This window comes from Maniola hyperantus, chromosome 19, assembly GCF_902806685.2.
Source record: "Maniola hyperantus chromosome 19, iAphHyp1.2, whole genome shotgun sequence".
NCBI lineage: Eukaryota > Metazoa > Arthropoda > Insecta > Lepidoptera > Nymphalidae > Maniola > Maniola hyperantus.
In genome coordinates, this window is record NC_048554.1 from 2,494,309 (window position 1) to 2,510,195 (window position 15,887).

General features: G+C 35.7%; 2 protein-coding genes across 8 annotated transcripts in view; one reads left to right on the plus strand and one right to left on the minus strand.

Moving 5' to 3' along the window:
• Positions 1-15,887, minus strand: part of LOC117991244 (H/ACA ribonucleoprotein complex non-core subunit NAF1) — a 135,840-nt gene that overhangs the window by 91,488 nt on the left and 28,465 nt on the right. The window lies entirely within an intron of this gene.
• Positions 1-15,887, plus strand: part of LOC117991220 (zinc finger and BTB domain-containing protein 44-like) — a 44,208-nt gene that overhangs the window by 16,560 nt on the left and 11,761 nt on the right. For all 6 annotated transcript variants that reach the window (XM_034978771.2, XM_034978773.2, XM_034978772.2 and 3 more), the window contains exons 4-7: positions 6,166-6,352; positions 8,111-8,317; positions 14,717-14,845; positions 15,395-15,515. In XM_034978771.2, coding sequence (XP_034834662.1) covers positions 6,166-6,352; positions 8,111-8,317; positions 14,717-14,845; positions 15,395-15,515 — 644 coding nt within the window. The remainder of the gene's footprint in view (positions 1-6,165; positions 6,353-8,110; positions 8,318-14,716; positions 14,846-15,394; positions 15,516-15,887) is intronic.

Genomic DNA, 15,887 nt, shown 5'->3' on the forward strand with positions numbered 1-15,887 from the left:
GGTGTACTATGACTTTGCTCAGTTTAAGCATTTAAACCGAGACAGGTTTGTCAGGGTATCTCGTTTAAAACCGTGTCTTGAGTCTGAGCAAAGTCAAAGTACGCTCTGTAGATCACAGGGGAGTTTCAGTCAGCTTCTTTAACTGCACCTGTTCTCGGGTTTGTTGTAGTCTGTTAAGGAGGCCTTTGTAAGTTTGTACACAACCTATACTCATGCATGCATAGCCTGCCTGTCAGAGATTGTATGTAAGCACATATGAAATTAAACGAAAATCGCTTTGTTAAAAGTAGAGTAGGAAAGTAATGCAATCAAGATAATTATTTGAAGTACAAATTACCAAGAGTTACATGAATATGTACCTTGTAGGTAATTTAAAAAAGATTTCTGTAACATTGTGTAATAGTAATATTCCTACGGTGTATAAGTTGTTATACACGTATACAATGGCCAGTAAAATACCGTTAACGGAAGTTACGTCATGCATAACAAAGATTTCGTGATTTTCTGCCGTCTGCCGCGTATCAAAAATAGATCTAATGTATCATTTATGGTAATTGTGAAAGAGAAAAATTACGTATCTAGGTGTACCGCTTGACTGAGACGGCTCGTGGGGCAGGGTTCTGATTTCCGTAGGGTGACTGAGACGTTCAATCAATGGATTTTACGTCAACTGTCATCCTACCACAACAAAAACCGGTGTCGCACCAAGTGCGAATCGGAATCGCATACGAAGGGTTCCGTACCATCGTACAAGAAATTACACTTTATTTTTTGTCATGTAACTACAGATTCACGGTTTTCAGATTTTCCTTTGTGCTATAAGACATTGCTACCTGCCAAATTTCATGATTCTACGTGAACGGGAAGTACCCTCCAGGTTTTGATTCCCTTGTCGGGTCTTGACAGACAGACAACGAAGTAATAAAAAGTAGTAATAAAATTTAAAAGAGCCTCAATAGCTCAACCGGTATAGGAGTGGACTGAAAACCGAAAGGTCGACGGTTCAAACCCCACCCGTTGCACTATTGTCGTACCTACTCCTAGCACAAGCCTGACGCTTAATTGGAGAGGAAAGGGGAATATTAGTCATTTAACATGGCTAATATTACTTAAAAAAAAAAAAAAAAAATCCTATAAGGGTTCCTTTTTTTTCTGAAGATACGGAACCCTGAAAAAACGAACAAGCATTAGAGTCTACAAAGCAAGTAAGGGCCTACTGGAGACTAGAGACCATTTTGGGACCACACACGTCGCATTTTATTTCTTGTTTGAACTTGTTTTCAAATAATAGTTTTTTTTTTCTTATTAGTATGTAGTCCTAACAGTTAGTTTGAGTCTGACTTAAGTCAGTCACCTATGAGGTGAAAATATAATTAATCTTCTATATATAAAAATTAATCGCTAAATGTGTTGCTGATCGCAAATCTCGAAAACAGCTGAGCCGATTTCGCTAATTCTTTTTTTATAATATTTCTTGAAGTACGGGGATGGTTCTTACGGAGAGAAAAATTAAAAAAATTTGAATCGACTGTTAGGCGGTAATTTGTTGGTATTTTATCAGAACAATAGTGCTCGAATATATTTTCTTATATGAACCTATACTACTAGCTTATGCTCGCGACTTCGTCCGCGTGGACTATACAAACTTCAAACCCCTATTTTACCCCCTTAGGGGTTGAATTTTCAAAAATCCTTTCTTAGCGGATCTCTACGTCATAACAGCTATCAGCATTCGAAATGTCAGCCCGATCCGTCCGGTAGTTTGAGCTGGGCGTTGATAGATCAGTCAGTCAGCTTTTCCTTTTATATGTACATTTACAATGTAAGAATACAAGTACAAGGGGTACGCATATAACAGGTAATTACAAATCCATTTTACACGTATATTTCTAACTTGAATAATTATAATAATCTGCTAATAATTATTAGTTAAGTACATAAATTATTTCCGCGTGGTATTTTACTATAAAATACAGATTTCACTTCCGTAATTGAATCGCTAGAATACACACATGAGTTAAGGTGATAATTAAATTAATTAATTACATGTAAGCGATATATTTATAAAAAGTAAACTATTTATTGCAGGATATGAATAAAATAAGTTTTTTTTGTACCAATAACATTAACAGTAAAGAGAAAAAGAGAGTAAAAGTGGTAAGTTCTAAATAAGTGAGTTGAGTTGGTTTTGCGGTATGTGACTTATCGCAAAACAAGCCTAGGTTTAGATTTCGACTTTTCACGTGAAAGAAAATGTAGTGAGAAAGAAAAGTCCTGACTGCTCTCTGATTGATTCGTCAACGCCCAGCCGCCCAGCACATATCTTTGGACCTAGAAAGCTGTAATGCACGGAGGTTATCTTTATAATGTAGAACGAATAAGGCTGCATTTTTCGTAAAAATAATATAAAGAGTGTTAAAGGGTCGGGCGGTCACTAGTACTAGTATACCAATACCATATTTCTTTCATCCCCCTTAGCACTAAAGTTATGATTTGATTGAAATTATTTGCGATCAGTGAGTGTCATCCAGTAGAAACGATCATTATTTTCGCATTGAATTGAATCAATTTGTGCAGTTTAGCGCGTTAAGCGCAACGCATATCTACGGAGCGAAATTGCAACGTCTTTTTTGATAACAACAAACGCAGCTTAATCACTTTAACATTATGATAACAAATCCAACTCAGGTTTTATTTACTTTGGAATCCACTCAACTCCGTAGGTGTGTGTTGCGCCTTAAAAGACTTCATTATAAGTAAGTACAATAATTATTATTTATTCCCATATCGTGAGATCGTAGTAGGTAGGTATATTGAAATAATATAAAAGCAACGTCGTACTATGTGAACAAAATATTTATACAATTTATTGCATGATACATAATAGATAGACGAGTAAAAGTGTAGTAAAAAACATTCTCTATATTTTTAATTGATTAGTTATAGACATCAAGCAACGGTTCAACAATTGTTTTACATTTTATAACGTTAGTAGTTGTAACGGTTCTACAAAGAATATAAAATGAACATTTTTTGTTCTGTCATCTCCATTAATTAGTAGAGATGAGCTTTTCAATTAAATTAAATTAACTTTATTTTTACTTGCGAAACCTATTTTATTATTAGTTAGTGAATTTTTTTTAAATAAAATGTTCGTGTAAACCTTGAAATTTTTAAACTTAACGTTAAACAATTTAAGTAATAATAAATAGTTAGTAGTTGATCCTTAGATAATCCATCGCTTCTCAAACTGCGAGTAGCGGTCCCCCGGAAGTGTCGGTAATAGATAGGAATTATTTTATTCATAAAGAATTACAAGAAATAAAATAAACGTGCAGTACTTTTATATACATTTGTATTGTTTGTTGACTAAAGCATTTTGTACTGTATAGTTGTTATTTAGTATTGTATAATATGCATGACATAGGTATTCGTCGAATGGATGCACACGTAGGAGCCTATTCACCATGCCATGTTTGAATGTCTTAGGGCGACCTAATTGCAAAACAATTTATAAAAAAATAATGACTACAAAAAAGAAAATACCTGTTGAATGACTATTAATTTTAATGTTTCATACAAGTTAAAAATGTCCACCACTAGTCTCATAATTAATGCTACAGTGTACAAAATGATACAAAAACTTGATTCTCATAACCATCGTACCATTGTTTGTATTTATTATAAAAGTACACTTCTTTCTGAATTAATCTAAATAATAATATCATACAATCGTATGTACACACATTAGTTTTTTATATTAAATACGTGTGTAAAATAGTATTCTTCAGTTTTTAATTGATACGCATATTTTTAATGGAACGTTTCATTTTATAACTATTAATACTACAGTAAATACATTATTTATTTTAAGGTACGCTATTTTGTTCTTTACATATCTTATAAAATGCATATGTTCTCATATTTTTAGCTTCATTGCATAGATTCCTCTGACATCAATGTCTTAAAGTCAGGCCGCCACGTCTGTGTTTGTATAAGCGTCAAGTTTTTACCAATAAATAGTGGTGTCTTAGAGGTTATTATTTAAATACAACTCTTTGATTTTCCGGGATAAAAAGTAGCTAAATGTCCTTCCCCGGGATGCAAGCTATCTCTGTACCAAATTTCGTGGAAATCGATTGAACGGATGGGCCGTGAAAGGCTAGCAGACAGACAGACAGACAGACACACTTTCGCATTTATAATATTATATAGTAAAATATAGTATATTGTAATATAGTATAGATAAGTATTTATATGAAACGAATGCGAAAATGTGGCGTGTCAGCTTGTACGTATAAACAGATACGTAGTTAAAAAATTATGTACTTCAACTATCGAATATTTCCAACTATTCAAACCATTTGGAGTCAACTTTCCGGAAAAATCGTAATTATCTACATTGTACGGCGAAATCCCAAGAACTACATATTTTATTATTATTTTAATATAACTTTTTGGCGTTGAAATAATTAACCGATTTCCAAATACCGATATTTTCGAGGTTTCTGAATTCTGAACTGATTTGTTTTTTTTTGTTTTAATCAACAGCACAAGTTTCCGTGGTGGTCCCATAAAAAATTCTGGATCCATTTTTTTAATCCTGATGCTGCAGGCCAGGGTTGTAAATGCCGAGCATAGACTTTGTTATTGAATTTCAAGTCCAAATTCTTCAATCCTGATGCTGCAAGGTACTGAACTGCTAAGTCGTGTGGATTTGGAAAGTTTTGCTGGTGAACTGATATTGTACCAAGCAATGACTACATACACTATAAAGTGGTTTTGGAAGTTTTAAATTTTGTTTAATATTTAGATTGTTTGTCATGTTCCTTCAAGTGTAGATTACAATTAACTAAATAACAATATTTTTAAATAAAGCACCATTCTCGTCTAATAATTAAAAATTCATAATTATTTTCTAGTGCAAAAAATTTAGTAAGTCACTATCGGTGGAGTAAATAGAAAAATATATTGGAATTATAAATTAAAAAATGTTTTCCTCAGTTATAATCGATTCGCATTGTTATAATATTGCAACGCTTAAATAGCGCTAATACAGTGTACGAAACAATGAGGCCTATAATAACGTACAATTAAAAATAAAGTAATTTCTAATGATAATGTTGTATATTTTTTGCAGTTACTGTACTCACAGCGTTTCAACGCATTGTGATTTGTATTTAATGAATATTGTAGGCGCATTGTTTTGATATAAATTTTTTTATAGTCACTTAAATGTTAATGAAATCTGTTTGGCCTAAAGTAATTCTTGCATAGTAACTACGAATTACGATGCGGTAATTTAATTAATATGTAATTCAATGACGGTAATAAAAAACCTAACCTAACCTAATCCAGTCTAATATGAAGGTCGAAATAATAATTTTACAAATGTAATCGATATTTTCGTCTTGATAGCGATAGATATTTTTTTTTTTATTAGACAACCTAAAACTATATCATTACAGGCTAACCTAATGCGATAGCTAAGTTAACTAAAATTATTTATACTTATTATTAGGTACTTTTAACTTTATACAACTAACTCAAATTAAAATTACCTAAATACTTTATATAAAACTTAATAAAGACGTTGTGGCCCTTATGAACTCACCCAATAAGCAACTGGACAGGTCGATGTGCAAATAATAAAATATATAAATTAACTTAATTTATACGAAAATATGTGTCCAAAACGCTGAAGAACTCGTTAATTCACTAACGACCATATTCTGTATTGTTTTTGTAAGGTTAAAAATAAAATAAAAAATGATTGAGTATTCGGGTTTTTTGGTCATTAGGTACTTGACAAAAATAAAGTTGACGGCTTCATACATATCTTTGTGTGTTTTTATACTTTTGATTGAAAATATTACAAAAAACTTATAGTAGTATATTTAAATCTAATAACTGTGCAAATCATGCCCGCGTGGAATAGTGCCAAGACTACTGACTGCATTTCTGTGCTGAACAGCCATGCTGATTCTTTACGCAAAGAGGATGTCACTTCATTCTGTCACTAGATGAGGCAATTATGTAATTGTCTCGTAACAGTTTTTTTCAAAAAATAAAAATCTTTTTTGTGATTACTAGTTTAAAAAAATTCGGTAAAACAATCCTCATTATACTATTCCTTACAGTAAGTAATTCTAACCGTTTTTCCAGATACACATGTACCAACAATCAATGATGCGAGCTGAAGAGATCCGTCGGCGACGTCGCGAAGACATGCCCGGTACACAGACCGCTGTGAACAACATCCTAGCGGCGGCTGCCAGGGAGATGGAGGAAGCCAGACACGCTGCAAGGACCGGGGACCGCGTCGTTGCCAGCATACAGACCGAGCACGAAGGTTGGTTGTGGTAAAGTTGCCAACACTTCTACTTAGTCCAAAGTGTACGTTGTGAAGAGAAATCCAGTAGTCAGACAGACTACGCCATAACATTTGCAGCAGCTGCCAAGGAGATGAGAAGGAGAAGAGAAGGAGGAGGAGGAGGGAGTTACATAAGTAAGAACCGGAGACCGGGTCGTCATCGCTAGCATACAGAAAGAAGGGTTGTGGTACAGTTATAAATATAAATCAGGATCTTTTCCAGGGTTTATAAAATAATAGCGCTCGCTGCGCTCGTTTATTTAGATAATAATTTTTCACTTCGGTTTAGGACTCTAGGTGTTCTCAAAAAATAACAAACATTCTACTAAAGGTTAACAGTATTACTTAAATAAAAATAATTGGCGATTGTAATCATTGGGTCACGTGAAAATATATTATGCAGTCAAATAATATTTATATGAACATACATAATGTGTTTTTGACCTTGTGTTACAATTTATCATAACGTTGATTAATTCTCTATATTTATTTAGCAATATTTATCTTTATTTTTTTCGTTTATTTAATAATGTTTGTATTTCTTGGCCTACAATTTACAAATAATACATTGCCGTGACGTAATGCATGCGGGCTTGTATCTTTCAATGTCGCGGCTAATTAAGAAGTTATTCGAATAATTGGGGGTTATAAATAACAAATAGGTATTTTTACAATTAAAATAAATTGACACGACAAATGTAACGTCTGCGTTAATTTTATAGTACTGTTTTAGAAATGTGTTAAATAATAAAACTTTTCACTACATGCAGCTATCTCAATCAAGCTAAAACTGCTAGATTTTGTAAAGCTACAAATATATCACTTTTTATTGGTTAATAAATAATTCATTAATTCAAAACCTACCTACCTAGCTTTATTTTTGGTTTAAAATATGATATTAAGAATGACATTTTTGAGTTTGTACAAAATATGTTATAGCTATCCTTTAAATTTAATTTAATACTAATTACTGTAAAAGTCCTTTCTGTTTCTTATGGTGCCAAGAATACTGGCTGCATTACTGCAATGATTCTTTGCGCACAAAATGAGCCAGTCCTTTCAGCAGAAAAGGCAATTAAGCGTGGACAAATATTTCGTGAATACTTCTGCAATAAAGCTTCATAGGCCCAGGGTATCCGTGGCGAACGGAACAAATATGTAACTCTCGATAAGAGAGACGTACTTGCGCTCCTTAATCGGTCGATTGCGGAATAGCTGCATCAATCATTGCTACAATCTCAATTGTTATGATTAGCTGAATTTATGGTATTCTTAGTGCAATGCAATAGTGGTGGAGTGTCGACCAATCAATGGGTCACAATGTAGCTTTCAAACTACTGCGGTAGGCCCCCAGGGGCTCCATCACCTCTGATTGGCTGACACTCGCTCACTATTGGCTAAAATGCATTGTTGCAACAAGCATACCATAAATTTAACTAAATACAACAATTTTATTTTTTATTTTTAAAAAGAATATAAGCCATTTTAAATGACTAATATTCCCCTTTCCTCTCCAACTAAGCGTCAGGGTTGTGCTAGGAGTAGGTACGACAATAGTGCAACGGGCAGGGTTTGAACCGTCGACCTTTCGGTTTTCAGTACACTCCTTTACCGGTTGAGCTATTGAGGCTCTCTTATTGTTATTGTAATAATGATTGCTGGTTTCAGCCATTTCAGCTGTGGCTCCTGATTTTAATGCTGCATCTCGGATAACTAATATCAGATATTTCCTTACAGCCGCGTCGGCCGCTACTGCCACAGAAGTAATAGCAACAGCTGTGAAGCGCGACATGCAAACAGCCGAAGACGACAGGCCGAAGAAACGCGTGTCCATCATGTCACCGGACGACGAGAAACTGCGCACAAAGAAGAAGACCATGACCGTACGCTTCCAAGACGACAACCTTAAGACTGAGGAAGGCCCCAACAAAGTCACTTCACCGGGTAAGTTGATTTTTATACGCCTTATTAGGATGCCATTTTCAGGGGTGACCTCGACTCTCATACATGGATTTTGGCGTTGCTACTTCTAGGACAAGCTTTGCGCTTAAATAGGCATAATTGACTTTAAAAAAAGCGACATGCAAACGGCCTAAGATGATAGATAAGCCAAAAGAAAGAAACATACGTATTATTTTCAACAAAAAACTGCCTCCTATAGCACCCAAATGCCAGTGGTAGTTTTGTTTGTTTGTTTATCCAGTTGTCAGTTTAATTCAAGAACTGGCGATCAAAAACGGTGAAATTACACTTTTGATTAAAATACTTTTTTTTATAAGGACGCTTTTGGCTCACTGAGTACAAATCTGAACTTATTTCCAAGTAAAACGGCCTAAAACTGTTTTAAATTTGAGTTCAAACTCGTATGCTCGCTCACTGAATACAACTCTAAAATCATTTCTAAACTAAACAGTCTAAAGCTGTGCTAAAATTGAGTCCAAAGTTCATGATTTCGATCATAACGGCATCATTACAGCAAAGTTTCAACAGCATTTTTTCAGTTTTTTTGCCCCTTCTGTAAAATGAAATTCGTACAATCACCCTGTTTTGTTTCATCATGATCTACCCATCACCGGCTCACTACAGAGCACAGGTTTCCTCTCAGAGTGAGAAGGGTTTGGGCCCTAGGTTTTGGCCATAGTCTACCACGCTGGCCAAGTGCGGATTGGCAGACTTCACACACCTTTGAGAACATTATGGAGAACTCTCAGGCATGTCAGTTTCCTCACGATGTTTTCCTTAAAGCAAGTGATATTTTAATTACTTAAAAACGCACATAACTCCGAAAAGTTAGAGGTGCGTGCCCGGGATCGAACCCCCGACCTCCGATTGGAAGGCGGACGTCCTAACCACTAGGCTACCACAGCTTCAACCACTAGGCTACCACAGCTGTTTTGTTTACTATTAGTTATATACCACCCTGAGTTGCCCTTAGTCGATAAATAAATCATTCGCGTTAACTTTGGAACCGCGTCATTCCAGAGTATCGCGATACACAGTTTGATAACCACTGTACTGCACAATTTTTTTGATAAGAATAATAAAATAATAGTAAGTTAATTTTTTAAAAATAGGTACTTAAATATAAATGTGTAATAATTTTAAATATTTTATTATTTATACTTCCGTTAGACACCCGGTCGCTAGACTATTAAAGAATTCATTAAAGTTTGTTCACCTAAGTAGGTTACTTTCAATAAGTCAACAACAACGGAAAATTCCATGCAAAAATAGTTTTTATATTAATATACCTACATATTTTGTTTCATTAATGCTATTTTGTAATAATTTTTAGTTATGATATTATTTCTCACACATTAAATTGAACCTTCACATAATACTGGTTTTAATTAAAGATAATAATTTGTAGATAAAAATAATTTATCATATTGATTAATTATGTTTTGTAAGAGGAATGTTTTTTGGCATGGTACTAAAGCCTAAGCTGTTGCTTAAATAATATTTATTATTAAGATTTTAAAACTATAATTTTTTGTTCAAATCATAAGCTCAATTGAGTCTTGACATGAGACTTGAAACTGAAAAAAACATTTATTTAAATAAGACCTTATAATCATCTTGAATTAGGTTAGGTTTCCATTTTGTACATAATAATAAAATGTACTAAACCCATTTATATGGAAATTCATTAAAAATACTTGTTTTTGATTAAACGAATTATTTATTCTTAGTTCTTATTATCATACAATTCATATTTATATTCCTCCACCTTTATGAAGTAGGTACCATACACAAATAAATTATTCTTATTAAGGTCTCTTTATTGTCGATAAATAATATATTTTAAATGCAGGTATCGGCTTACAAGTTACAACAGGGTCATTTTTAGGTCAATACATAAATACCTTTAAGAATTTTAATACATCGAATTAGGCATGGGTTATTAAAAGGTATTTTCGTCATTTTTTTAATTTAAGATATTCATGAAAATAAAACTGACAAAAAAAAGAAATCGTCACGAAAAAATAAGGCGATCTTACTTACCACCCGTCGCCCAAGCACACAATCAGTGCGACAACGCTTTCTTGCACGCGGGAGAGATATGCCCACTTACACCTGTATTCGCAATCATTCCTATGAGCTCTCTCAGTGCGTTTGAGCGCACAGTGTAGGTTCCACCAATCAGATAACTATCACGTTAATTTTCTATAATCTGATTGGTCGAATCCACATTGTGCGTACAACTAAGGATAAATCAAGAAAAAATGACCCGACTGAGTAAAAGTCCCGGAAGGAGGGGTGGGGGGCGTGTTAAGGGCAGGCATACGTTTTCTGCGATTTATGTTTAAACTATGCATCCTATCGAAAAAAAATTAATGTAAAAGTTGTAGATAATAAAAAAATCTAAAACTTTCTTCTTGGACATTATCGACTATAACCTCAAAATTATCGAGATAAAAGCTAAAAAACCGTCTTTTTCGTTTTGAATTTATAACGATCGCAAACAATTCTATATTTTCATGACTCCACTCAGTCTGTGTGCGCCTTTAACATCAAGCATGTACTCATGTAGACATACCAAGGTGGGTCAACACATCACGCATTATTATACGTTCGACGTATTGAGCATTACAGCAAAATGTTCGACATTGCGGCACTCCTACCTTGAACTTGTTCACTCTTCGTGCATGATATAACTGCTTCAGGACGTCCGTAGTAGCTTTATTTATATGCTGATTTACCAAACGCTCCGTCCATAATTTTACCTTAGTCTGTGCCAAGAATTTTTAATTTAAGGACCCATATTAAAAATTATTAAAAATAACCCCCAATCCCAAAAAGTAAAGTGTTTATTAAAAGGCCAACTTTAAACGACTCATGCTCATAAATATGTATGAACGTTTCGAAAACTGGTATACATAATGCTATACAATAATTATATCTTTTTATACTATATTTGACGCAAATTGTTAATAAATGAACAAAAAACCACTTCTCATAAATGAAAAATGATTAATACTTATTAAATATTACAATAAATAATAATGTAACCTTACAATAAATAAGACTTGTGAGTTGACTTGTGACCTATTTGGGGTTAGTAACCAAACAATGGAACCACGTCATAATAATAATAATTTAATTACAGTTTACAGTTATGGTAAAGAGAATACATATTATGCATAGAATATTACTATTTTTCAAATTAATAAAGGAATTAGGCTTTTAAGAGGCTAATAAAAATACTGTACTTATAAGACACTAGTTTATGCATGCGACTTCGTCCGCTTGAACTACACGAATTTCAAATAACTTTTTTACCCCTTTTTCACTACACTTCCGTCATCCGTGAGAATACCAGCGATTATCTACGACATATTATGTCATAAGCTGGACTTGGATCGGATGAATGCGTAACCGCCGTTAGGGATAGAATTTTCAAAAATCTTTTCTTAACGCATCTCTTCGTCATAATACCCTATCTGCATGCCAAATTTCAGCCCGATCCGTCCAGTAGTTTGAGCTGTGCATTGATCGAGCAGTCAGTCAGTCAGTCATCTTTTCCTTTTATATATTAAGTTAAAGATTACTGGCACCCAGAACTTCAGTCATAAAAAGGTTTTTTCTTAAGAAATAAAAATACCTCCCATTTGGAAGCATTACTTTTATGGATTCAGTCATTATGGAAGCCATTTTAAGTTCTTTAATCTTTTCAATTGAGTTATTTATAAAACAGCGTCATTACCCATTTTTGTTTTAACGGTTTTTGCTTTACTAGGATATTTCTTCGGATCCTTGTAGGAAAAAATACCTAAATACAATCATTCATACATACATACATAAACTGCTAAAATCATAACCCGTCCTTATAGTTCTACCTTAGACGGATAAAAATTAGTAATAAATCAACTATGTTGGAACTGATGAAATAACAATACTTTACATATAACTGCCAAACCCTGCATTTCCGTTGTCGGATAAAAATAATAAAAATAAAAGAATTGGTATTACAGTGGTTGGCATTATTTATGACGTTTAGTAAAAAATACCTAAATACAATCATTCATATTTCATACATACATACATAAACTGCTAAAATTATAACCCTTCCTTTTAGCTTTGCCGTTGTCGGGTAAAAATCAGTAATTTATCAATTACATATACTTGAACCAATGAAAAAACAATATATATAACTGCCAAATCCTGGATTTCCATAGTTGGATAGTAAAAAGAAAATAATCGGGATTACAGTGGGTTGGCATTATAGATGACGTAGTTTAGTTAGCGAGTACGAAACAACAATGGAACGGTCTCAAGACAATAATTTAGTGTAATTTCCTTTCACGGCTCACAATTTAATAGCCGAGTCTCCGCCTGTAAGTTGATACTTGCAATATAAATGGCTGAATGTCGTCATATTATTTTTAATTTACCTACTTTGTAGTGTTTATTTTAATATTTATCATTAGATTTTTCCAACAATTCATCCGCTTGCATTTAGCTTTTTTTTTAAATCTCTTAGGAAGCCATTGATTTTTCCGGGATAAATATAAAAATTGCGTATTTTCGTGTTCGCTAAACGTTGAAATAGGCGTGAACACAATCTCTTGTATTTATAATATTAGTATTAGTACAGCTGATATTTGGCGCACGAAGGGTAAGAAATAATCTATATAATCTTGACGACTTCCCTGGCGCAGTGGTGAGCGCTGTGGTCTTAATAGTGGGAGGTCCCGGGTTCGATTCCTGGCAGGGGTTTGGAATTTTATAATTTCGAAATTTCTGGTCTGGTCTGGTGGGAGGCTTTGGCCGTGGCTAGTTACCACCCTACCGGCAAAGCCGTGCCGCCAAGCGATTTAGCGTTCCGGTACGATGCCGTGTAGAAACCAAAGGGGTATGGGTTTAATAAAAACTGCCATGCCCCTTCCAGGTTAGCCCGCTATCATCTTAGACTGCATCATCACTTACCACCAGGTGAGATTGCAGTCAAGGGCTAACTTGTATCTGAATAAATAAATAAAATATAGATAGCTATATAAAAAGACTTGTCCTGACTGGCAGACTGATCTGTTAACGCACAGCCTAGCATCATAAAATTTTGACAGTAGGTTACTTTTATAACGTAGGCACCCACTAAGAAAGGATTTTTGGAAATTGGACCAGTAAAGGCGGTAACGCACTCATCCGATCCGAGTCCGTGAAAATACGTTCCGAAGTTGTCTTCTTCACTTCACTCTGGGCTGGTTTCCGCACTTAAACGTTTCCGTCTGTTGTGCGTTGTATCTGAATTTAAAAAAAAATGTCGCAGTCGCACAGCACACTGCGCAGCTCAATGTGGTTTGTAGAAAAAATAGCACCAGAAAGCTTAGCTGAGCACAGCACAGCGCAGCATAGCTCAATGTTGATTGGCCAACCTAACCTTCATGTGCGAACAGCATCATAGTGATGTGATGTATAACCATTGTGACTCATTTGATAAGCACTTTCTAAAACAATTGCTCACAATTGCCAGCTGGTTAGGTTAATGTAAATTGATGATGATCAAATGAGACTGTGTTCTCTTTAAATTAATATTGATTTGACAAGTAGCTAGAAGACTGGACCGAAAAACAATCGTTTGGCGGTATCGCTTTACCCTTAATAAGATATTATCAGACCCTGTGTGAAATAAAGGGTCCTTTTCTAAATCTTTGTGACTTTGCCTATTAAAAACACGGCTGATTGCTTTTTCCTCCTACTATGAGAAGTTATAATAACTATAATAAGTCCACAAAATAGAATGCGTCCAATGTTGGACATCGGAAGAGCGCACCTTCCCGACATTTTCGTTACGAAGGTCATCCCACGCTGTGCTTACCGATACGTATTTACTCCAGAACAGTCTGCCCCAGCGGATATAGGTTTTTTATAATATAGTTCTGAGTAATTCTCTAGAATTTTGATAATCTTGGTTCTCCTATGGATTTTCTTGTTACTGATTTTCCTTCAGGGATATTGCAACATTGTTCGCTCCGAGCTATTACATTCTAGTAGACTCTAACATAGTTCGCTTACAGATGAGACAAAAGCGGATTGCGCATGTCCAAAAAGAACTCGCGGCCATCTTCCATTAATTGGGTATTTTCCTACTTTTGAATTTGATTGAGTCAAATACCCAATTCTTGTAAATAGGAAGTGAGAAAAATTACTCTTCTGTCTCCACTGTGTCATAAACAATTATTGACACAGATAAAGCACTATGCAGACAGCTCACCGTAAGCGCCGCGTCTGCGCGATTACGCAAACAATGCATAGTGCTGATTTTCAGCCTTATCAGCTGTGGCCTGGGTCATAGAAAAATAGAACTTATTCATACAAATTATCTTCAATTGGTTGTTCCAGGTGCCACCAACGCAAGCAACACACATGACCATAAAGAATCAGAAGGTCAACTGAAGCCGGGTGGCATCAAAGTGGTGCAGCTGGCTGTGCTGCAGAAACCCACCAACAACGAGCATGACGACTCAGACGGTGAGGTGCTAGTGGCTTGCAGTTGTCTCTTTCTCTCTCGTTAGCATGGCACAAGGAGCGAGAGGGGCAGCTGAAGCAGGGCGGCATCAAAGTGGTGCAGCTGGCCGTGCTACAGAAACCCACCAACAACGAGCATGACGACTCAGACGGTGAGGTGCTAGTGGCCTGCAGTTGTCTCTTTTCCTCTCGTTAGCATGGCACAAGGAGCGACAGGGGCAGCTGAAGCCGGGCGGCATCAAAGTGGTGCAGCTGGCCGTGCTGCAGAAACCCATCAACAACGAGCATGACGACTACGACGGTGAGGTGCTAGTGGCCTGTAGTTGTCTCTTTCCCTCCCCACAGAGGAGTATAGTTTGTCTCCTTTTGCCTATGGTTACTATATAGGACGGACTGAAATTGTGTATGAAAAATTGTGTTGTGTAAAACTTGAGCTTCGCTTCGTAGGTTTCTTAATAACCCTCACTAAGAATGTTTTTGCAGCAGTTCCATCCAAGCGAAGGTGGTGCGAGTCAGCTAGTCGATAATAATGGGCTATGTTTATCATTACAGAGAAGGGCAAAAACGCCATGGATGACGACGAGGAGACAGACTCTAGCGGCTCCATATCCGACTCGGCGGCCAACGAGTCGCAGGACGGACGACCACACGTGTGCGACGTTTGTGACGTCAGGTAACTAGTACTAAAGTCCTTGCAAGTCACGAAGGCGAGTGGACTTTACTTGTGGTTACGTCGGATACACGGGCATTGCGTAAGTGTGCGTGCTGTGAGCGGAACGCAGCTCAGCGTCGATGTGTTCTGTCTCGACATTTAGATGTAGGGGTGTGCAACAGCATCTTAGCTTGCCCCTTATCGGAGCAGGCGAGGATGCTCTACACACTACTATTTGCGGTTTTTAGTATTTAAAATTTCATAGACATATTAAGTTGATTTGTATACGGGGGCGACATTATCGCAATGCGATAAAGCCCCGTCTAAAAATGTCGGACCAATCAGTCGCGAGCAAGCGCTCGCAAACGCACACATTCAGTGTACGTTACTTAT